Raw genomic sequence first — 25,086 nt, 5'->3', positions numbered from 1 at the left:
TAAACATCCTGGTATAAGTGGTCTATAACTTACGAGCAAGATAAGTTTTTTTTTTTAAATATTTTATTTATTTGAGAAAATAGCGAGAAAGAGAGAGAGCGTGCACGAGAGGGGGGAGGGTCAGAGGGAGAAGCAGACTTCCTGCTGAGCAGGGAGCCTGATGCGGGGCTTGATCCTGGGACTCCAGAATCATGACCTGAGCTGAAGGGGGTCGCTTAACAAACTGAGCCACCGAGGTGCCCAGAGCAAGGTAAGTTTTAAGTTTCTCAGAAACTAAGTATTAGGAACTCAGAACAAATTTTATTATGATGACAGTTTCTTGGGTCTATCCAACTTCTTGATAATGTTGTGAAAATATGAATATGACCAGTTTTTGCTTAAATGCCACTTCTTCAGGGCTTTCCCTGAGCATTATATTTAAAGATGGATACTCTCCACCCCCAATAGTCTCTGCCATAGCATCGATCAGTAACAATTTATCTATCTGTTTATAGTTTCTCTGTCTGTGCTCAGAATGTAAGGTTCACAACCAGGACAGGGGGTGTGTCAAACTATTTCGGTGTTATAGCCCCTGTATTCAGTGTCTAGAGTTGCATGTAATAAAAATTTCTTGCCTTCACCCAATCTGGTATAAGCTTCATCTTAGAGCAAAAGTGTGAAAAGTCTTTTGTAGGTTCCCATTTTCCTAAACCTCATGTTGTTAGCTGCAAGTGTTCTCTAATCTACCCCCTAAAATTATTTATCTTTCTTTAAACCTACTAAACCTTAAGTAGGAAAATGTCAGCTAAGTGGTTATACTAAAGTGTGAAAGGGATAATCCAATAGCATTCTCAGAACCCTTAACTGGGAAAATTTTGGTCAATATGATAAAAGGAAATGAAATCTTTTGGACATTTGAGGGGCTGAGACAGAAATCCCATAAGCAGGAGAGAGCTATGCCAAGAAACTTCCTCTTGGGGACAATTCCATTTTAGCTTTTCAATACTCCTTCCCAAACTGCAGTTGGCCAATGATTCTCTAAAAGCTTAGAATTGTTTTTTCTTCTTTTTTTCAATACTTTCTATGCCAATGGTAGGCACTATGACTGGGAAACAATGTCATTCGATGTATCTGAGATATAGTAAAGTTGGGGGTTGTTTCTTCACATGATTTATGATTATATTTCACCCTTTAGGGAGTCAGGATGGTATGATTAGAGAACTGGTCTGAGTCAGGTGGTCTTAGAAATGCTCTCAGCCAGGACACAAATGCTACCTTAAGCTAAAAATATAGTCTTTATGGAGATCAGTTTACTTGACTAAAATTTAAGAGCTTTACTAGATGATCTCTTTAGTCTTTTCCAGCTATAAAATTCAATGATCCTAATGGTCTGAACACATTTGCCAAATATTCCATCTTTTCTCTTAAAAAAAAAACAAAACAAAACCCTTCTTTAAATATTTCCCCTGATAATTTTATTCTTTTATCTTCTTGAATTGCTTGTCTCTTAAAAAGACAAGCCTTGATTGTGTAATTTATATTAGTCAACAATAGGCCTTGGCTAGCTTGTCATCTTTGGAAATCCAAGTTTACAATTTGAGTCTTTTCTTGTCTTGATACACTAATTATGGAATCTGATTGGAAGAACATGGTCTATTCTGAGAACTACAAGTAGGTTAGTAATGGCTAAAGTGAAAATATAATGAGAGATTATATATAAAACTTGAGAGGTACCCAGGCCTGGGAAATCATAACAGAGTTTATATTAAGGAGAAGGCACTGAAGAGTGATATGCTCAGAGTTACTTTTTAGAAAGCTCATTTTCATTATAGTGGAATTTGAATGGAAGCAAAAAGACCAAATGTACGAGTCCAATAATGGGGGGTAGGAGTCTGAATAAGGGTAGTGGCAGTGGGAGACAGAAAGAAGTGAATAGATTTGAGAGGTTAAGGGGTAGATAATGCAGAAAAGGTATAGAGAAAAGAGCACCAATTTGAAAGTGACAGTACTGGGTTGGTGTCCAGAGTTATAAGACTGTAGGTAGGTCCTTTTGCAAAGTTTTGTCTCTGCTTATATCAGCTGTGAAAATATCCATGGAAAAAAGAATTGAAAGTGAAATTAGGGTGGTAGGAATGGAAGCAGTTTTAATTTTATTGTTTTTTTCAAATTACTTGGGATGATATTCATTAAAAAAGTAAGGACTTAAAAATAAATTCTAGGGGCGCCTGGGTGGCTCAGTTGGTTAAGCGACTGCCTTCGGCTCAGGTCATGATCCTGGAGTCCCGGGATCGAGTCCCGCATCGGGCTCCCTGCTCCGGGAGGAGCCTGCTTCTCTCTCTGACCCTCCCCCCTCTCATGTACTCTCTCTCATTCTCGCTCTCTCAAATAAATAAATAAAATCTTTAAAAAAAAAAAAAATTAAAAAAAAAAAAAAAAAAATAAATTCTAGGTTCACAGTCAGGTGTGAAAAAGTTTTCCTTAAGGGAGTTATAGAAGACAGATTGCTAGAAAAATTAAATCTGACCACATTGAAAAAAATGTAAATTTATTGAAAATAACCCAAACAATATTAATTTATAAACCCAAACTTTATAAATGCTACTAAGTAGACAAAGAGGCAAAAACAAATTACCAATTATAATACTAATATTAATACTAAAAAGAATACTATAACACTTTTTAAATTCGGATCTTAAGGTAAATATGGGAATACAAAGGCAAAGTAGTAAATTTCTACAATTGATTATTTTTTTGGCCTCTTTAATGCTAAATAAGTTAAGTACTTCTGTAATTGGGATTGGGTTATAAATTAGAATTTTGATTATACAAATATATTATATTATAAGTATATTCTAAGTAAAGCTAGTGAGAAGTAAAAATACTCTAGTAATAACATTTTAAACTAGAAATACATGTACTAAAGTTTTAAGATAATGTACTAATGCCACTTGAACTATATACCTAAAAATGGTTAAAATGTTAGTTTGTTATATTTCACCAAATGCAAAGAATTTTTTAGACCCATCATGAGAAAGATTTTGCTCTATCATGGCAAAAGTAATAGTAATAAAGAGAACTAAGTAAAGCAATAAATAAACTAAAGACTCTTACTAGTTACTTTAAACTAAGAAAAATAATAAGTTACTGCCTATGTTCTCCTCTAGGATTTTGATGGATTCCTGTCTCACATTGAGGTCTTTCATCCATTTTGAGTTTATCTTTGTGTATGGTATTAGAGAATGGTAGAGTTTCATTCTTCTGTAGGTAGCTGCCCAATTTTCCCAGCACCATTTATTGAAGAGACTGTCTTTTTTCCATTGCATATTTTTTCCTGCTTTGTCGAAGATTATTTGACCACAGAGTTGAGGGTCCATATCTGGGCTCTCTATTCTGTTCCATTGGTCTATATGTCTGTTTTAGTGCCAGTACCATGTAGTGAAAAGAGCCGCGATGCCCTTCAACAGACGAATGGATAAAGAAGATGTGGTCCATATATACAATGGAATATTACTCAGCCATCAGAAAAGATGAATACCCAACTTTTACATCAACATGGATGGGACTGGAGGAGATTATGCTAAGTGAAATAAGTCAAGCAGAGAAAGTCAATTATCATATGGTTTCATTTATTTGTGGAACATAAGGAATAGCATGGAGTACATTAGGAGAAGGAGGGGAAAAATGAAGGGGGGGAATTGGAGGGAGAGATGAACCATGAGAGACTATGGACCTGAGAAACAAACAGGGTTTTGGAGGGGAGGCAGGTGGGGGATGGGTTAGGCTGGTGATGGGTATTAAGGAGGGCACGAATTGCATGGAGCACTGGGTGTTACACACAAACAAAGAATCATGGAACACTACATCAAAAACTAATGATGTACTGTATGGTGACTAACATAACATTATAAAATTAAATTAAAAAAATAATAAAATAAAATAAATAATAAATAAATAAATAAGGTAAAAAAATTTAACTCTAACCAAAATACTTGTCATTTTGACAACAATAGTCTTAAAAATGAGACTGCTTTAGGAGTGCCTGGGTGGCTCAGTCGTTAAGCATCTGCCTTTGGCTTAGGTCATGATCCCAGGCTCCTGGGATCGAGATCTGAATCGGGCTCCCTGCTCGGCCAGTAGCCTGCTTCTCCCTCTCCCACTCCCCCCTGCTTGTGTTCCCTCTCTAGCTGTCTCTCTCTCTGTGTCAAATAAATTAATAAAATCTTTAAAAAAAGAGACTGCTTTAGATATACGTCATCTCTAACAAATAAGTAAAACATATAGAAGTGAAACAAAACCAAAAACTACCATAAACATTCAACACCTGTTGCCTTTCCAAGAGAACAGGCTCTCTTGTACAGTGAATGAGAAACACTTATGTGACCAGAACTATCAGCTGTTTTCTCCGAAAACTTTTCACTCAGAACGTGGCTTGGGTATTCTGATAGGTGTTCTGATGGCAGTTGTTGCATTCTAGGACGAGCCTTTACAGCTTTAAACCTAGATAATCTCTAGTACAGTTCATTGATTGTCTTTTTTCCTTACTACTTTTAAGTTATGTAAATATGTCTATTCTGTCATCTTAACATGAATACAGCATTTTAAGAAAAGTGTTCTTTAGCTTTCTTCTAGAGTATTCTTAATGTACAAATGGAAAAATGACTTTTAAAAAAAGCAAAATTATATAAATGTGACCCCCAACCTCCTGTCTCCTAGCTTTTTGATCAGATTCTCAAAGGCATCTATGACCCAAAATGGTCAGAATCACTGTTCTGGAGGAAAAAGATAAAATGTATTTTGTAATGCAGCTAACTCTGTTGCGTTCCTTTTGTATACACCTTTCTTTGGCTATTGACATCCACGTTACAGATACTTAGCATATTATTAAACTATTATTTTTCGACCATCTATTATGTGTTATGTGGTGGGAGGCCTTTGCATATAGCATTTCATTTAAATACATTTTGAAGATAAGAAATTAAGAAGACAACAAAGTTAAACAACTTGTCCAAAGTCATACAACTAGAGTTGGTATTCAACACAAATATTAAATAATAGAATGACTAACCACTCCAACTCCAAAGTCTATTCTTTTCCCAATATTTACATTCTCTCTGTAGGGAATATTCTAAAGTGCTTTATCAATTAAATTTTACTATAAAATATTATTAAATTATGCTTTGTACTATATTTAATATGTAATCTACTGACTGACTGGAATGCTTTCAGAAAGCTATTTTGAAGAGTTCTAGAATTACTAAGGTGTAGATTAAGTTGTTGGCTCACCCTCAATAAATCTCCACACTAAAGAATTATTCAATCTTCATTTGTCTTTGGTTTTCTTCTTAGGAAACAGGGTATCTGCTGCTTGCTGCTCATCACTCCTTTCACTACCTTGACTGTCATCATTGACTGCTCCTGCTAGTCTTCTCCCTCCCTAGTCTGAGCTTTAACACTAAAAGGATGGCCATTTATAGTGATTGCTAGCCAACCAGAGAATTCATTTCCCTAGTCATGATGCACTGGATAATAATTTTTCAATTACAAAAAAAAAATGTTATCTTTGAATATTAACCATTACAACCTGCATTCATTTGCTACTGAATATATTATACTTATTTTACCTGTATTGACAATCAGTCTAGTGCTTTTTTGAAATTTGAAACTTCCAGAGGACTAGATACCAATTAGCTAATACACAATACTGAAATTCAGAAAAGCATCATCAAAGTAAAGACTAAAACACTCCTCCTTTTAAAAAAAAGAGTGCAATGAAGTTATTCTTTTAAAAAGTAATTGGTATTTGGATCAAAATTAGTTACTTTGTAGCAGGTGTCTACTTACTGCTTATGCCATATTCATTTTCCCCTCCTTTCTTATTAAGAAAACTCTAATTGTTCAGGGTCATAATGTATCCAGCAAAAACATTCACCTTTCCATATTCCCTTGTAGCTAGGGATAGCCATTTGACAATTCTAGCCAATAAGATATGTCTGCTAGGAACTTCTGGAAAAGCTTTTCCTCTCCCAAGACAGATATACCTCCCCACTTTCTTTCTCTCTTCTTCTTCTGGCCTAAGTGTGAACTTGAGACTAAAGATGGAATAATGATATGGTAACTATGAAATGACAAGTATTAACAATGACACTGATGACATTTTGGAGGTACTATATTAGGAATAAACTTCATATTCTCAAGACTTATTGTTAAGGGAGCATAAAATAGCCCTGACTGGTAAAGGCAATAAAGTCATATTTCTGTAACCATGTGGATAAACACATTTCTTATCTGATTCAGCCATTAACCACCATTACCCATCACTACTCTTCATATCTTTTGCCATTCTAGGTGGAATATCTTCAGTTTAGTACCTATATGCACACACACACACACAACTTTCAAATCAGCTTTTGTTAGCTATGATACAAGTAAGGGTGACCACGTTTAAAACTATTTTTCCACAAAACCTCAAGTATTAAAACAAACTGAAATTACCTAAATGATGAATCCTCAAGTACAGTTTGATTACTTTATTCTAACTTAAGAGCTATCTCATCAAAGGATGTAATCGCTTAAGAATAATGTAAAAGAACTTTACTCTTCAGAAAGTACAGAAAAGGCAAATTTATTGCGTAATTACGGAGGAGAAGGTAAAATGAGTAAAGGTAAATGGTAAAATAAGTCAGCTAAATCTCAGAGAGATGGAACAATAGTTGTCTTATGAGAGATATATACCCAATGACAAAGACAATGGGTTTAAAGAGCTCAGTTCTTACAAATGAATCTGAATAAACACATTCCTACCTTTGGAATATGACCATTTTGACCTAAGAGTTCCATTTCAGTCTTTACACGATGAAGCCAATTAGTATTCTCATCAAATTGCTTTAATTCCTCCTCTCTTTTCTTCTCTAGGTAGCAGCGACGAGTTTTCAACATTGCAAGTCTATGATCTCGTTTGCAAGTGGCCTGAAAAATAATGCATTTAATAGCTTAATTTTTATGATATTTGATGTATGTGATATTAGTAAAGTAGTAAATTTTCTCATAAGGGTGCAACTGTAGTCTATTAAGTTAGGCTATACTTTCGTACTTAAAGCTATTTCCCCTTTGAAATCTCCACAATACTCCTGCTTGCAGGAAAATAGGAAATTGAGCTGTGAGTCATTTTTATAAAATTACACGTTGAGAGTTTATGGTTTTAAGAATTACAACAGCCAAACTGAAGACTCTAGCTTTGTGTGTGTATGTGTGTGTGTGCGCACGCACTAAAATACATTCCTTTTATTTTTATTTTTTATTTATTTTTTTTAAGGATTTTATCTTTTTTTTTTATTCTTATGTTAATCCCCATACATTACATCATTAGTTTTAGATGAAGTGTTCCATGATTCATTGTTTGTGCATAACACCCAGTGCTCCAAGCAGAATGTGCCCTCCTCGATACCCACCACCAGGCTAACCCATCCTCCCACCCCCCTCCCCTCTAGAACCCTGTTTGTTTTTCAGAGTCCATCGTCTCTCATGGTTCGTCTACCCCTCCGATTTCCCCCGCTTCATTCTTCATTCTTTTTTTTTTTTCTTAACATATATTGCATTTAAAATACATTCCTTTAAATGCTGCATTTGAAAAGTTCATACAAGGTCTGATAATTCCCATGATTTCTTTACTCAAAATCAAAGCAGATGCAAGTCCTACTCTTTCCTTTCCTCCAACTTGAAAGATGTGAAGAAATAACTCTGCTCTGATTTTGCCTACAATGCCTATAGATAGGCTGGTGCAAGTGTTAGAAAATAGAGCTTATATCAGAGTGCTCATAAATATCTGATCTTACCTGATGGTTAGTTCAGGATCCATAATGGGTATTCTGAATATTTTTGGTATTTTATGTAGGCATGAAACTGGGCTTTTGATTTCTTATCCCAACGGTCTTGCACACTATCATGGGAACTGTGAGCTGAACAGCTTGATCTCTTTGGGTTATTTGAAAACAGATACTGAACTAAAAAATCATCAGATATGATGGCTGGACTTGAAATAATCGATCCCCAGATTGGAAAAAAGCACCTGTAGCTGGTTTTGGAAGTAGGGAATTATATGAAAGAAAAAAAGAGCAGGGACTACCTTGAACTTGGTCAAAGACCTCCTTAAGATAAGTCCTTCTTCCTTACTATATTTTATAAAACATGTATTAAAATTTTGGGGAAAAGCCAGGCATTAAAGAAATTTGCTAAAATGTGAGACAATGAAACTCTTCTCACTACCTCTTTTTGTTTGCTTTAGAAAACGTAATTATTTTTCATTAAAGTGTTACTTACGTTATGCAATGAGCTAATGGTTTTAAAATTAATACATAAATATATATATATTTTATTTTATTTTTTTTTAAAGATTTTATTTATTTATTTGACAGAGAGAATGAGAGAGAGAGCACATGAGAGGGGGGAGGGTCAGAGGGAGAAGCAGACTCCCTGCCGAGCAGGAAGCCCGATGCGGGACTCGATCCAGGGACTCCAGGATCATGACCTGAGCCGAAGGCAGTCGCCTAACCAACTGAGCCACCCAGGCGCCCCGACATAAATATATTTTTACAAGTTTCAGTTTGAATATTTCATATAGGAATATTGGTAGTTGGAATTCATATGAATAAAAGCTCTTTTAGGTCCTAAGTATTTTTTTTCAAACAGTAAGGGGTCCTGAGACCTGAAGTGTAGACCCACTACTATAACAGAAGGTAGGATATGTAGCCTCTTGACTTTCTTCTGCTATTCAGGAGGTGTGAAAACTTAGGCAAGTTAATCTCAGTGGATCTTTAGTCACCTCATCTGAAAATGAACATAAAAGTATTGTACCTGCCTGAAGGAAGACAATTAAATCACATTATCTTTACTTTGCTTTAATATTTATAAATGTTGTAGGAACTCTTAGAAACCAGGGCAGGAAATGCTCTAAGGCTCTCATGGCAGCTAATATTTAATACCAAAAAGTTTTTAACTGAAAACCTCCAAAAGTATGTTTTTGAGTTTTTACTTCTAAATGTCCATCAATGGGTACCTGGTTGGCTCAGCTGGTTAAGAGTCTAACTCTTGATTTCGGCTCAGGTAGTGATCTCACAGTCTTGCTCTGCGCTCAGTGTGGAGTGTGTTTGAGATTCTCTCTCTCCCTCTGCCCCTCCCTCCTTCACGTACACACACTCTCTCCCTCAAAATAAACAGAATCTTTAAAAAAAAAAATGTCCATCAAGTGGATCCTTTATGATGGTTCTCTAGGGGGACATTTTCCATCAGGGTATTCCTATTGAATCATTGTTCTGAAATAAATAGCAAATAAGTGTCTGGGGATAAATGCTAAAATATGCATGTTAAATCCTGACATTAAAGCAAATGCTTCCCATTAAGGTTTCAAAAGAGCTTTATATATTTAATTAACAAAATCCCCAGAACATCACAAAACTTCTTGAGTGAGAACAGACAAATAATTCTAAAATTTAGGTGTTACTACTGCTTTATGCAAAAGGACCGCTAACATAGTAAACTCATTATTTGGCTAAAAATAATTTGCAGATTACCTTTATATGGCCATAAAATTACCCAAGAGCTTCACTTTAATTCTAATCTCAGAGTCTATCCTCTAGAACCATTTATGTCTGAGTCAATGTTATGAGGTTCTTCTAGCGCTTCTGATAATAAACCACTTTTGGACAGGATCCAAGACAGATATAAAATTCCTTGCCCTAGCAGGCAATTTAGTAAAACTATAGTTTGATACTTTAGCATGTAAAAAACAAAATGAAAACTGCCACCAACAAAAACACCTCAATCTCTATAGATGTCTTCCTATGTTTTTCAGTAATTTAATTACAACCAATACACTTGAGGTTTTATCTCCATTGCTTACCTAGTCTCATAAGAATAGCTATAAGAATTGGAATATATAGATTGAAATGACGAAAAGTAAAAAATCCTAAAAGGCAAGTAGGTCGAAAAAAGGCTATTAAGCAAAATACAGATGCAAACAGAAAAAATTTTTTAAAAACCCAGCCAAACCCATTCTCCTACTCTGTCTTAATAAGTACTCATATTTTTGGTATGTCAATCAAATCTTATTAAAGTGGTTTTTAAAAAAGGCATTTTCAATAAGATAAGGCATAATAAATGCATACTCAGTAAGTAAATTACTAATTTTGATAGTATAGTTTAATAGCTACTGATAAACTGGCATCAATGATATATTAATGATACTTTATGATTAATTTCTTAGCATATCATACTCTGCAATTTCATAGTCTGAGAAAAAACTGAAATGCTAGTTTTTTAAAGCACTCTTTAAAATTTGATGGCTTTCAGACATTAAAAAAATGTAATATTTTTATATATAATTGTTAACTTATGGGAAGGTAGGTACAGGAGAAACATATTTTGGGGTACAGGAGAAACACATTTTGGGGTGGTGGTCTAAGAGGACCAGAAAATTATTTATAAGAGCCAGCTTTTTAATAAGTAATATGCAAATGTATCTTATGTATTACCTGTGTAACTAATTTCAAAAAAGAAATAAAAATAAAATTAAGCTTAGCACCAATGAACAACAAAACTGGAGGGAACAATTATTAAAATGTTTATTTTTCTGCTCTTTGGTGATCTGGAGTTCCATACATCCAGGTTTACATTATTTTTTATCCTGCTTAGATCTCCTGCTTCTTGAAGTTACATCTTATTGACATTTTATTAGTCCTAGAAAATTCTAAGCCTGAAACTTTGCATATTATCCTCTCCCCTTTTGCATTAATATACCTCCTTCAGGATAACTATTAGAAGAATGCATGCAGGGCGCCTGGGTGTCTCAGTCGTTAAGCGTCTGACTTCAGCTCAGGTCATGATCCCAGGATCCTTGGATCGAGCCCAGCATCTGGCTCCCTGCTCAGTGGGAAGCCTGCTTCTCCCTCTCCCGCTCCCCCTGCTTCTGTTCCCTCTCTAGCTGTCTCTCTGTCAAATAAATAAATAAAATCTTAAAAAAAAAAAAAGAATGCATGACTTTTCAGTTTGTCCTTCAGGCAATAACATCTTGTTCACATTTTTTTTTTTTTAAAGACCTTATTTATTTATTTGAGAGAGAATGAGAGAGAGCACATGAGAGAGGGGAGGGTCAGAGGGAGAGGCAGACTCCCCGCCGAGCAGGGAGCCCGATGCGGGACTCGATCCCGGGACTCCAGGATCATGACCTGAGCCGAAGGCAGTCGCTCAACCGACTGAGCCACCCAGGCGCCCAATCTTGTTCACATTTGCTATCTTTTTATCCTATATTTGATATGATTTCCTCAGGTCTCCCAATACCCAGAATTAGTCTCTTCAGCTTATCTAATGCACAAAAAAGAATAGAAATAATAGGCTCTGGAATCAACTTGCTTGAGTTCAAATCATAGGTCTGACATGTATGAGCTGTGTGACCCTGAGCAAGATGACTTCTCTGTGCTCAGGTTTCCTCATCTTAATTATGAGAATAATATTACATCTCTCGTAGGGTTTTTTTTTTTTTTTTTAAAGATTTTATTTATTTATTTGACAGAGAGCGACACAGTGAGAGAGGGAACACAAGCAGGGGGAGTGGGAAAGGGAGAAGCAGGCTTCCCGCCGAGCAGAGAGCCCGATGCAGGGCTCGATCCCAGGACCCCGGGATCATGAGCTGAGCCGAATGCAGACGTTTAACGACTGAGCCACCCAGGTGCCCCTCTCATAGGGTTTTCTGAGAATTGAGTTAATGCATGTGAAGTATTTAAACACTACCTAGCATTGTACCTATAAAGTGAACTTTTAAATTTCAGTGAATAAATCTTTAATTTCTGGAAGTTTCATTATTTTTCTTTTTGTATGTTTTGTATGTTTTCCTTTTGTGTGTTTTCAAACACACTAAAGATGTCAAAGAAGGAATTAATGATAAAGGAATTCCTCTTTGACATCTTTAGTCTTTTTTATAATTTTTATCAGATTGCTTAAGTGTTTGAAATTTTGGGAAATCTGTCATTACTTGCCAAATCTGCTGACTTGGTTATGATGGACTGTTTCACCATGTGCTTTTTAAATTTGGACAGTGGGTTCTCATTAGTGATTTGAACTGAGGGTCTGTTTCACTAGGCTGATTCTGTTTTGCTCTTCCCAGTTCCCCAAAGATTATTGCTGCTCTGATACCATTTTCTATGTTATTTTCTCACTTTAAGGGTTTACTAAATAAAACACATGGATTATAAAAATTCAAACCTCAAATCTTTGGAAAGAATATCTATAGTGGCAGTCTTTAACATCTTTTTTTTTTTTTCTTTTGAAATTTTTTTAAAGTAGGCTCCCTGCCCAGCATCGTGTGAACTCACGACCCTGAGATCAAGACCTGAGCTGAGATCAAGAGTCAGACACTTAACGAACTGAGCCACCCAGGTGCCCCGATAGTTAGTCTTTAAGTGAGACTTTTTCTTACCCTAGGCATGGTTCCTTATCTTTCTGTGCTGATTGGGAAGATGTTTCTTCATGGTGTACTACCAATTCGAAGAGTACAGACCTCTGAGGTTCCCAGTTTTATGTAGGGTCTGCCATTTTTAACGCCCTGTGTCCCTTGGGTCCCTTGCCTAAGAAGTGGTGTACATCAAGGGTAGGATATTGGGAGAGGTCTGCGTGTGTGGACGGAGGGAAGGCAGTGTACTACTGCATGAAATAATAAAAATGAGTAAAAGATGGTCTGCCTTTCTCAGCACCATGCAATGGAAATTCTAACAATGTCAGTGATAAAATATTCTTCCCCAGGGGCGCCTGGGTGGCTCAGTCGTTAAGCATCTGCCTTCGGCTCAGGTCATGATCCCAGGGTTCTGGGATCGAGTCCCACATCGGGCTCCCTGCTTAGCGGGAAGCCTGCTTCTCCCTCTCCCACTCCCCTTGCTTGTGTTCCTGCTGTCGCTATCTCTCTCTCTGTCAAATAAATAAATAAAATCTTTAAAAAAAAAAAAAAATTCTTTCCTGGAAAAAAAGATCTGCAATTGGTCTAAGTTGTAAATTACTGCCTGCATCTGGGGTTTACGGCTCCCACTGCCCCACCTTTGGTACCCAACAGTGAGGGTGTTAACTTCATGTAAAGTGTTCCATCAACCCTCACAGAAGCCAACAATTGCAGCTGAGATTTTATTTGGTTTCCTTTTTCTTTCTGACACTTAGGAATTTAATTTTCTGTCTTGCACACTTAACTATGAATTTAAAACAATGTTTGATACATTTCCTCCAGCATTTCCAGATGTTCATAGTGAATGGGTAATTAAATAACATTATCTATCACATTTATAGAATTAGAAGTCCCCATGTGTTTACATGTCTAAAATTTAATTATAAATACCTTTTCTACTTTGTCTTCAGAACACATCATTTCAATTTGCTTGTGGCACTGTTGTTGATAGAATGATTTAAGTTCATTTTCTTTTAGTAACATTTCCAACTTCAGATATTCTTGCCTAATTTCTTCTCGGTTCTGGAACAAGCAGTTCAGAATTTCTTGAAATCTACCAAATATAAAACACATTACAGAATCTGACTAATTTTGTGAAATAAATTTATTTAACAAATAAATGAACAAAAGAATATATATCACTCATAGAATTAGACCCAATGACAAACAGCAAATAGGTTAGTGACTGTTTCCTATTAAATTACAAAAATGTTTGGAAAAGGATATGAACTTCATTTTTATTGTATTCTTTTTCTTCTCCAAGGAAGATCATATTATTAAAAGATATAGGTATTATAAGGTCTCTCTATGTAAGTCATAATTATATAACTAATATACTCTATTTTGTCTATGTAATCCAGCTGCTTAGCAGAAATAAAATATTATGTTTGTAGGAAAAGGATGATAATTTGAACCTGTACAATCCCAGTTAAAAGGCCCCCAAAGCAACACAGTACTGTGTGTTGTTTTGATTTTGGCTAACTGTGAAGAAACAAGCAGTGGGTGGCCTAATCATATGGCGCCTCCATGGCCCCCTAGGGAAAGTGAGATAGCCAGTTTTTAGTTTTAGAATTTGTTACAGTGAAAACACACCATACGGTTAGGTACCCCCTACAGCCTGGCTAAGAGTCAGCTAACATTGCCAGGACCCAAAACAACCAAGTTTGCAATGTGGTAAACCTAGAAAAGCCACTCTGGTATCTTTCCTCCAAAGGGCGATGAAGATTTGGAGAATCAAAGTTGAGGGATTTGACTCAATCTCCTCCAGATGCATAAAGAACTCAAGCTCAAAAAAATCTATGCAAGGCCTAAAAGGAACCTGCAATTCTGCATCCTCCAGGGTCAGCAGAACATTGGTCACAGCAATATTCTAATTTTATAAATATATATTTATGTTTTTAAATCACAGATCAGGTCTGACCTACAGTAACAGTATGAAGTCATATACAAAGCTCTCAAAGAAAAATTAACTGTGAAGCCTTTAAAAAAAAAACTGTAACAAATTACATGCATTTAAAAATAAATGTTCTTCAGCCAAAATTTTAGATATATTTGTAAGGATCTGTGGTAAAAACACTCCCAATTTACGTCAGTAGTTCTTAATGAAACTCTATTGGGAACGACTATAAACCACAATACATCGACTTTACTGCAGTTTTGTCAAACTGATAAATATTTCATAGGAAGTATGTATGGACATTGCAATTTCATTGTATTATATTACAACACGCTAATGCCAGTAAATGAATTGATAAGTTATCTTTAGGTTATTCTCAAAGATAATTTCTTAGTTTTTTTTAAAACATTTTATCTAAGGACAGAGTTAAATATTTGTCAATTTTGTAATTTTGTGGTTCAGACTTATTTTAGTTGGTGGGGTTTACCGATTAGGATGGAAGAAAAGGAAGTATCAAAGGTTTCTAGAGATCTCCATAAAAAAAAACCACAAAACTATCATTTTAAAACAGTAAAGAGTCCTAAGGGATTGACTAATAACTATTTTCTAGTCATTTAAAACATTCAACTAACTAGTAATAAAAATCTTTGCCTATGATTTTAGGTGATACATGATGATTATTAAATTCTACACAATTTTCTTGATACAGTCACAAGTGAAGTTGTATAATTACTCTGTATAAAGTCTTTTTATGATTTCTTCTTGGATATTATCTTTCCTTTTTTTTTTTAATTTTTAAAAAAGATTTTACTTGTTTATTTGACAGAGAGAGAGAGTACAAGAAGGCAGAGGAAGAGGCAAAGGGAGAGGGAGAAGCAGGCTTCCCGCTGAGGGAGCCTGATGCGGGGCTGGATGGAGGAAAAATGACAAAGGCTATGGGGTATATAATCTGATATTTACAGCTTCTTTATAATATACAAGGAAATTATGCTAAATAATATGTTGCACAAATTAAAACTCTAAAGTTTTTACTGTTTTATTTCCTAGCTCAGGCCATCTCCCTCTTAAATCATTTTCTCAGAAGGAAAGGTTCAATGACTTGAAGCCATCAACTGCAGAAAAGTCTACTAAGGTTTTAACTGGTAACTAGATCTGGTTAAATAGCGCTGAACAATTCCATGCAAGCAGTAAGTCCACGTTTGAATAGCTGGTGACTTCTTTAATTTTCTTTAAATTTGTTTTTAAACTTACATCAACAAAAGAATATCTGGTTGCATGTGGGCCAATCCCACATTTGATTAACAAAATGAAACCTACAGCCACTTTGGAAAACAGTGTGGAGGTACCTCAAAAAATTAAAAATAGAGCTACCCTATGACCCAGCAATTGGTTATTTACCCCAAAGACACAGATGTAGTGAAAAGAAGGGCCACATGCACCCCAATGTTCATAGCAGCAATGTCCACAATAGCCAAACCGTGGAAAGAGCAGAAATGCCCTTCAACAGACGAATGGGTAAAGAAGATGTGGTCCATATATACAATGGAATATTACTCAGCCATCAGAAAGAATGAATACCCAACTTTTACATCAACATGGATGGGACTGGAGGAGATTATGCTAAGTGAAATAAGTCAAACAGAGAAAGTCAATTATCATATGGTTTCACTTATTTGTGGAACATAAAGAATAGCATGGAGGACATTAGGAGAAGGAAGGGAAAAATGAAGGGGGGGGGATCGGAGGGAGAGATGAACCATGAGAGACTATGGACTCTGAGAAATAAACAGGGTTTTAAAGGGGAGAGGGAAGGGGGGATTGGTTAGCCCGGTGATGGGTATTAAGGAGGGCATGTACCGCATGGAGCACCGGGTGTTATACGAAAACAATGGATCATGGAACACTACATAAAAAACTAATGATGCAATGTATGGTGATTAACATAACATAATAAAATTTAAAAAAAAATGAAACCTAACAACAACTAATAATATGTCAGTTAAAAGCTCTTTTTGATAAGTTAAACTGTGTAACAAGGAATGACTTTCACTTCATTTATTTTTCAAAAGTCACTGTAAGTGCCTGGGTGGCTCAGTCGGTTAAGCGACTGCCTTCAGCTCAGGTCATGATCCCAGGGTCCTGGGATCGAGCCCTGCATCGGGCTCCCTGCTCATCAGGAAGCCTGCTTCTCCCTCTGCTTCTGCTGCTCCCCCTGTCTGTGCGCTCTGTTGCTCACTCTCTCTCTCTCAAATAAATAAAATCTTTTAAAAAAATTAAAAAAAAAGTCACTGTAAGATTGGTGGGATATAACAAAAAGCATCATAAATGTAACAATTTTATTTTGACAGCGGGTTGTTGGAGGGATTAACAAGAAAATAACCTAAATATTTTAGAAAATTTCCAGCATAAACAGAGCTCCGGTACTATAACAATATATAGATCAACTTTATGCTATATGAAAAACTGATTGTCATTGATAGAAATAACTGTTTAATTACCTCTTTAAGATATTTGTAAAATACCACAGTATGGAAGAAAAAGATTAATATTTGAAAGAGATGATTTATAGTTCTTGCCTTATCTTTGAGAAAACAATATCCCACTTCAAATTTCAAAGGATTATTGGAGTGATCAGATTAATATGGGCATAAAAATCATCAAAGACTATAAAGCCATCTACAAAACTAAAGCATTATTATCAGAAGTATTAATTACTTAGCATTTGGGGTCAACTGAGTCAAAAAATATTTTTTTCAAATCAAGGATATTTTATGTAAACTTCAATATACAAATCCAAATTTAAAAAAGGTGTTGTATCTGAAACTAGGTTGAAAGTCACCATTCACTAGTCTTCCTTATATATATCAAGACACCGCTATAAACTCTATAGAGTTCCAAAACGGTGTGAATAATCATTGGTTTAAGTTGTGATTAGTTTTTCATACTGGTGATAACAGAACATTGGCTCTGGAGAATATAAAATAAGTTTAACTTCACTGAATTTTAATCAAGTTTGGACAGATTCCTTTATTACAAGACCTCTCAGAGCCTTTAATAAACTGACGTACTTTGGAAAACACCTAGATTCCTTAAATAAGAAGTAATTTCCAAATTCGTTTGATCCAGGAATTTCTTATTGCCTTCTTAGAACTACTCAAGATTCACAGCTTTTGAACTAGTATTCCATTGGGACAATTTGGAAAATTATGTGAACTGCTTAGGGGAAAAGTACTTGTGAATATTGTATTAACAACTTTCTTTTTTAAAAATTTACCTGTTAAAAAGCTTAGTTGGAATTTATCAAAATTCTATATTAATTTATATCACTCAGAGATGTCCCTTCAAATAATTAACTAAACAAACTAAATACATGAATTATTAGAGTTATACATAGTCAAGAAAAGGTAGATAAAATTTATATGAATTATACGAATAATGATATTACGCCAGATGAGACTGCCTAAATGTTTGTTACCCAAAATTCCTATGTTGAAACCTAACACGCAAGGTGATGGTATTAGGAGGTGGGGCCTTTGGGAGGTAATCAGTTCGTGAGGGCAGGAACCCCCCAGCCCGCCGTGGATGAGATTAGTAACCTTAAAAAGAGGCTCCCAGAGTCCATATGAGGATTCAGGCATTGAAATCTTCAGCTTGAAAGAAATGCCTTCACCCAACTATGCCAGCCCCCTGATCTTGGGACTTCCAACCTCCAGAACTATGAGAAATAATTTTGTTTGTTTTGTTTTAAGAGACCAGTCTGTGGTATTTTGTTACAACAGCCTGAATGGAATAAGACACCTGAGAAGAAAAATATGAAAACTGCTAAAAAACTAATTTCTTAAGTGACATAATTGGCCTTACTTTCTCCATCTTATACCTAAGTCCTGGTACAATCACAATCACATATTAAAATGATCTGATCTCCAAAGTGTGCAAAATATAAAGAGCAGTAGTCAGTGGCTTCCTGAATTCAGTTGAGAATATATAAAGACATACAACAAATGATGATAACATAAAATATCTGACTAAATTTTAAAACCATAAAATCCTCAAAGTGAGATCTTAATGTCATTTTTACCTTTCAATTTCTTTTTCCTGAGGGTTTGAAATCATTAATTTTGCTTTGTTATTTTCCTCAGTAAGGGCTTTCTGTTCTTCATAGGCTTTTAATTTTTCTTTTAACATTAATATCTAGTAGAGAGAAACACTAGTTAAAATACAAATTATTTATCTCTATTATACGTGGCTACAGAAAAATTTTAGCTGTGAAAAATAACTGAACATGCCAGATTTTCAACTGTAATAGGAAAAAACGTCAAATTTTTGGCAATTAAGTTTGCAGAATCCCATAAATGAGGAACTAAGGGAAATTAGACATACCTCTTCCTTCTGCTCATTACAGATCTTTACATACTGAGTTATATGATTGTCGAGGTTAAGAACATTGCTCTTCAACTGTTAAAAAGATAGAAATTATGATTGCATATGTATAGAGAGATAATCACATAACTATATATACAAAAAAATGGCATTATATCCTTATTAATTCAGCTCCATGAATTCAGAATTTGTGACAATTACAATCATGTGACAATCATGATCAATTACACTTACGTTCAAAATCTATAACAAGAGGATATGCTGAGCACATTTATAAAATAAATGAAATTATAAAGAAATTATCTTACTATCTGAGAAAAGGTAGTTTTAAGAACTTACAAAGCATTCTTCACATTATAATTAAAATTGCCCACTTTCTTTTTCCTCTGACTTCTAAGAAATTTAGAGATAATTTTAAGTTTCAATAATTTCTAAGTTCACTAGTTTTTAATGAGTTATTACATTTTATCCTTTTTATAATTGTATGGGCTCCCTGGCAGCTACGGAATAGTGGAAGAACATCAAACAGAAGTTCAAATACTTGATTTCGAGGCCCTGTCCACTTCTCACTTAACTGATTTAGAATTTGGTACTTAAAATTCTGAGCATGGGATTCCTCAACTGTGAAGTAGAGCCTTCCTCAGTGGGTTGCTGTAAGGACTACATGAAAAACGTGTGAAAAGCTTTGCATACCCATAGAGAATATGCTTTTCCAATTAATTATATAGAGTATATGAACATTTCTTTAAGAAAGACAATAACAGTGTGGGGGTTCCTCAAAAAGTTGAAAATAGAGCTACCGTATGACCCAGCAATTGCACTACTGGGTATTTACCCCAAAGATACAGATGTAGTGAAAAGAAGGGACATATGCACCCCAATGTTCATAGCAGCAATGTCCACAATAGCCAAACTGTGGAAAGAGCCGAGATGCTCTTCAACAGACGAATGCATAAAGAAGATGTGGTCCATATATATGATGGAATGTTACTCAGCCATCAGTAAGGATGAATACCCAACTTTTGCATCAACATGAATGGGACTGGAGGAGATTATGCTAAGTGAAACAAGTCAAGCAGAGAAAGTCAATTATCATATGGTTTCACTTATTTGTGGAACATAAGGAATAGCATGGAGGACATTAGGAGAAGGAAGGGAAAAATGAAGGGGGAGAAATCGGAGGGGGAGACGAACCACGAGAGACTCTGGACTCCAAGAAACAAACTGAGGATTTTAGAGGGGAGGGGGTGGGGGGGATTGGTTAGCCCAGTGATGGGTATTAACGAGGGTACATACTGCTTGGAGCACTCGGTGTTACACGCAAACAATGAATCATGGAACACTTCATCAAAAACTAATGATGTACTGTATGGTGACTAACATAAAAAAAAAAAAAAAAAGACAATAACCTGCTCATCTTCATACAGTGGGAGTAGCAGAGGGGTAAACAGCAGAAGCCATTATACCACTTAAACTCTTGGTTTTTTCTGACCCTGAGATCCTGCGATTTTAAAAATACATCACGGTTGACTTATATTTTTTTAGTCACCCCAAATTACTGGCAAAAATACTGACCTAACCAATCATTATTATATCGTTAGAGCTATATAGAGATTGGTTACATCAATATTATGAATTATTTTAAAAGGGCTATTTACTTTATAAACTGAGGCAGATATATCTATTTTACAGATGAAATGACTGAGGCTTGGAGAGATTACCTAACATGTCCAAGGTTTTCAGGTAGAAAGGGGTGGTGCTAAGTTAAAGCAGATAACATTATCCTTGGCTGTAACAAATATGCTAAAGCTCTGACCAATTATTCCAGTGTGCCATCAAAATATCATGTGCCATGATATGAAAAAGGTTAGGAAGAAAGGCACTAAAGCATCCTAGTTCCCAAAAGACTAAATAAAATAATATCTATTATATATGTAATCAAGATGCTTAATGGTTTAATTGTCCAAGTTAATGCTCAATTAACCAAGCTAATAAAGACATTTCTAACCCTGTTTGCTAATTCCTTAGTAAAAATACAACTCTAATTAACATTTTTTAAAGTTATAAAAATAGTATACATCCAATGCCCTTACAACAAAGGCAGACTAAACACACTTACAGAAGATTTAATGTCCTTTGCACGGTTAGCATACTTAAGAGTGTTATACGTGTCATCGTAGAACACAGAGGAAGAACTAACAGCAGCTATCATTATAGTTTGACAGTTTCCTCCAAGAGAATCCTTTAACAAGCGAGTGAGCTTACTATTTCTGTAAGGAATATGCGGATTCTTTCTCTGAAAGAACAAAAAAAAAGAATTCTTATGTCATTTTCACATTTAAATTCAAACCTGCTATCACTTCACTCTAAGAATTTAAGCACTGCCCAACTTTGCCCAGACTTACGATATAATTGGTGATCGAAATTATGATAATGAATCTTATGGAACTACTGAGTGAATATATAAAACAAATATCCTAAAGATTATATTCCCATCTAAATAAATATAAACTTTAGTTAATAAAAAAACATCAATATTGGTTCATCAGTTGTGGTAAGTATACCAAATAAATGTGAGATGTTAACAACTGGGAAAACTGAGTGTGGGGTATAGTTAACAAAATCTTTTCCATATTAACTTTTCTTTATCAGAAACAAAATGTTCATATAAAAAAAATCTCCATTATTTAAAAAGAAATTAAAATACAAAAGCAATGTATGACCTATTCAAATCTACTATAGGAATAATAAGAATCCTGCATGGCAGAAAGCTATTTCTCTCATTAAATAATTAGCTAACATGGATACAAAGTAAATTAAAACTATAATCTTACAGAGACTTTGTCTGAAAGGATAACACAGCTCTAAGAGAACTTATATTTCTAGGTTTTCCTTTACTTAAAAGATACAGTTCTGATTTTAAAGTAAAAAACAAATTTTCCAAAAAGCACAACTTCCCTAAAAACAGAACATTATAATGTTAAGCTGAAAGCAACCTTATGTTATACAATGTAAATCTTTCACATTACAGAAGAGAAAAACGGATGCTAAACAAAAAGTGAAATGACTTGCTTCAGTTAACATGGCTGATAACTCAGAGCTAGAAATAGGCCCTAGGTGTCCCAGCTCCCAGTAGTACTTTGCTTTCCACCATAGCAGTGTTTCCCAAATAGTGTGGAATGCGTGCTGCTGGTGTTAACTTGAAATGATTTTATATGTACAAGACATGCATTAAACACGGACTCATAAATGACTCAATAGGAGTCAACTATTAAAAATTAAGTTGGTATAACTGAGGGTTCTAGAGGGGAGAGGGGTGGGAGGATGGGTTAGCCTGGTGATGGGTATTAAAGAGGGCACGTTCTGCATGGAGCACTGGGTGTTATGCACAAACAATGAATCATGGAACACTACATCAAAAACTAATGATGTAATGTATGGTGATTAACGTAACAATAAAAAAATTAAAAAAAAAATTAAGTTGGTATGGAAAAAATGCTATAAATGGCTTAAGTTTAGAAAACCAGTCTCTATATCATACTGTCTGCTTACATGTTTGAGATTTTAACTTAGAAAATAGAGGACATCTTTGCTTTTACATGATTTCAGGAATTTGTTTTTTTTAAAAAAGACTTCCCAAATCATTTTAATATACTCTTACTAATTCAAAATACAACATTTTCCTAGCACTCGTTGACTTGTATTTTCCTAAATACAGAAATTTCTTAAAGCTTGAACCTGGCTTCAACTTAAATTAATGATCACATTTTAATTAAAAAAAAAAAAAAAAGGAAGTCAGTTTTACCAATACAGAAGTTGTCAAATATGCTGTGTTCTAGTAAGCACTCTGGCATATAGTAGATGTAAAATATTTTTAAATGGCCTAAAAGCAACTAATAAACATTATACTATTAGGTGATTTAATTATATTTTATATCTTAAGCCCCTCATCTGAAGAAAAATTAACTCTTAATATTTAACCCAATTTTATAGTATATAAAATACTAATCAGAACAGAATTTGTTTTCCTAAAATGTAGTTTTTGTATTTATCCGAATTCAATTATGCTTGTTGTGTAGTGATCACTAAATGGTCATTTTATTAATCAGGTTTAAAATAAGTGATGAGAAAGTACCATAGAATATTAACTATCAATATGATATTCAATACATTTCTTTCAACAAATTCTGATTATAAAACTGGAAATTAAAACTAAGCCAAACCAAACCAAACATAGCTTTATTTGATATCATAGACTTTCTACAGTCTTTGCTCTATCAAATATTACTGATATATTCTTGAAATTTGGTATATAACAGATCTTTAAAACAAAATTATTTTAAGTAGTAACTTCCTAGGAATTACACATATTTCAATATTTCAAAATACTTAAAATAAACATAAAGTACCTACCTTTGTATCTGCTAAGGCATTGATAACATTCCCAAGAGCTAAGAGTGATCGATTAATATTTGTGCCTTCAATAAACCGGGTTCCTTTAGCACTGGTAGTACTGGCTCTCTCAGACCCTGCCAGGTCAATGAGTGACATCTTGGCAATTCGTACATTTTGACTGATACTTGCTGTTTTGTCTTGTTGTCGCAAATAAATCTTTTTGAAATTACAGGAGAATAGGAAAAATGAGGATAAGATTTAACAAAATTAAAAAGGAAACATGCCCTTTATTTTTAAAAGAATATGAAATCAAAATTATTTTCATTTTAAAAACAAACTGAACAAAGTATAATAATCTGATTGGCTGATATCTAAGAACACCAGAAATAATTATGGAAGTTGAAAAAAACTCGAAAATGAAAAGATTTCCTATATATGTACCCGAGGGCAAATAACTCCTGATCTGATAGAAGCTCAAAACAACTGCCATTTGTGTTCTGGTAACCCCTGTGCCAGATCATAGAATTATCAGAGGTTGTGGTTGGGGCACAGGTACTCTAGAAATAATGTTCCTAACCAAAAACCAAAGGCAGTGGTCAGAATGTGCATGTCTCCAGGAATTGTTCCTCAAGGAAAGCTGAATTTTAATGTTGACCCAAACTGAAGTGTAAGAGTATTCTAATTCCCAAAACTGTTGTAATTATAATTAAGAAAATATCCCATAAAAAAAATAGTAAAATATGCATGTCATGTTCAGTCCATTAGAGTAAAGCATAATTTATTGAATTCGTAGTTTAACTGAAATAAATTAAGTAGATTGGTAAGATTAGCTATTATTCCATTATAAAGATCTTTGTTAATATTCATATAGGGCAGGGTCTAAAGACATTTTGGGGAAATTTCAGTGTCATAGATAAACATTTCTCTTATGACTACTGATAAATGAAGAGTTAGTGGAAAGAACATAAAGGATTAATAAAATTTTATGAGCTGGCGACTTTCTGAATGACTTGACTGCCTCAGATATGAATTCTTTCAACTATATCAATTTCTTACTGTAAATTGGGTTACACTAGCATAATCCAGAATGAAGCTATAAAGTAATTTGGATTTTAACAGGACTAGAAACTACAAAAAATAATAGCTACTAACATATGCTTTACCTCTTTCTAGAATTGTATTCCTAAAAAGAACTGTATCAATGCAATCAATGTCCTTAAGGAATGCAAGTATTTGCAAGGTCCCTATGATGAAATCTTTAAAAAAGTGAATCAGAATCTCCCCAATTTATTGCTTCTGTAAATCTATACCTAAAAAGAGAAGGTTTGCTCTGAATATAAGATTATCCTTAGGAAAGATTAAATATTTTCACTAACTAAAAAACACAAGGAAAAAAACCCTTTAACGCTACCACCTTACTATCCTGTATCTTCACACAGTAAAAATTTATACTTCTGATTTACATTATCTCAATTCTGATTATTCTTGATAAAATCTTTTCAAAGCTCCAAAATAAAGGAAATGCTGAGGAAGGAGCAGACAGCTGAAGGGATTTTCTTTGCATATATGAAAATTACCCCACATGAATTTGGCTTTGTTTATTTTAAATTAAATTTTAAGAACAATAGTCTAATGGCCTGTTACCTGGAAAACAGCATGAGAACGAGAAGATGTGGCATTCATATCAGTGGGATGCTGTGTCCTGTTTTTGTTTCCACTATCCAATAACTGTAAAATCTCCTCTGAGGATTTGGGCTAGAGATGTTTTAAGTGGAAGAAAAACATACAAATAGCCATCTATCTTTAAAATTTTTAATAAACTTTTAACAAGAAAAAAGACTTTTAAAGATAAAATAAAAGGTAAAAATGCATTCTATAAATTGTATCCCATTAAATATTTCCTACATAGTACTAAGCAAAAGATATACAGTTTACCTTTGAACAATGCGGGGGTTCA

General features: G+C 34.5%; 1 protein-coding gene across 1 annotated transcript in view; it reads right to left on the bottom strand.

Moving 5' to 3' along the window:
• KIF18A (kinesin family member 18A) overlaps positions 1-25,086 on the bottom strand; it is a 79,403-nt gene that overhangs the window by 41,547 nt on the left and 12,770 nt on the right. The window contains exons 4-10 of the mRNA XM_021685882.1: positions 24,774-24,884; positions 23,148-23,345; positions 20,854-21,030; positions 18,735-18,809; positions 18,433-18,545; positions 13,349-13,511; positions 6,781-6,945 (exon numbers count right to left, since the gene is read on the bottom strand). Of these exons, the coding sequence (XP_021541557.1) occupies positions 6,781-6,945; positions 13,349-13,511; positions 18,433-18,545; positions 18,735-18,809; positions 20,854-21,030; positions 23,148-23,345; positions 24,774-24,884 (1,002 nt within the window). The remainder of the gene's footprint in view (positions 1-6,780; positions 6,946-13,348; positions 13,512-18,432; positions 18,546-18,734; positions 18,810-20,853; positions 21,031-23,147; positions 23,346-24,773; positions 24,885-25,086) is intronic.

This window comes from Neomonachus schauinslandi, chromosome 11, assembly GCF_002201575.2.
Source record: "Neomonachus schauinslandi chromosome 11, ASM220157v2, whole genome shotgun sequence".
NCBI classification, from domain to species: domain Eukaryota; kingdom Metazoa; phylum Chordata; class Mammalia; order Carnivora; family Phocidae; genus Neomonachus; species Neomonachus schauinslandi.
This window is presented reverse-complemented; position numbering and strand designations above follow the sequence as displayed.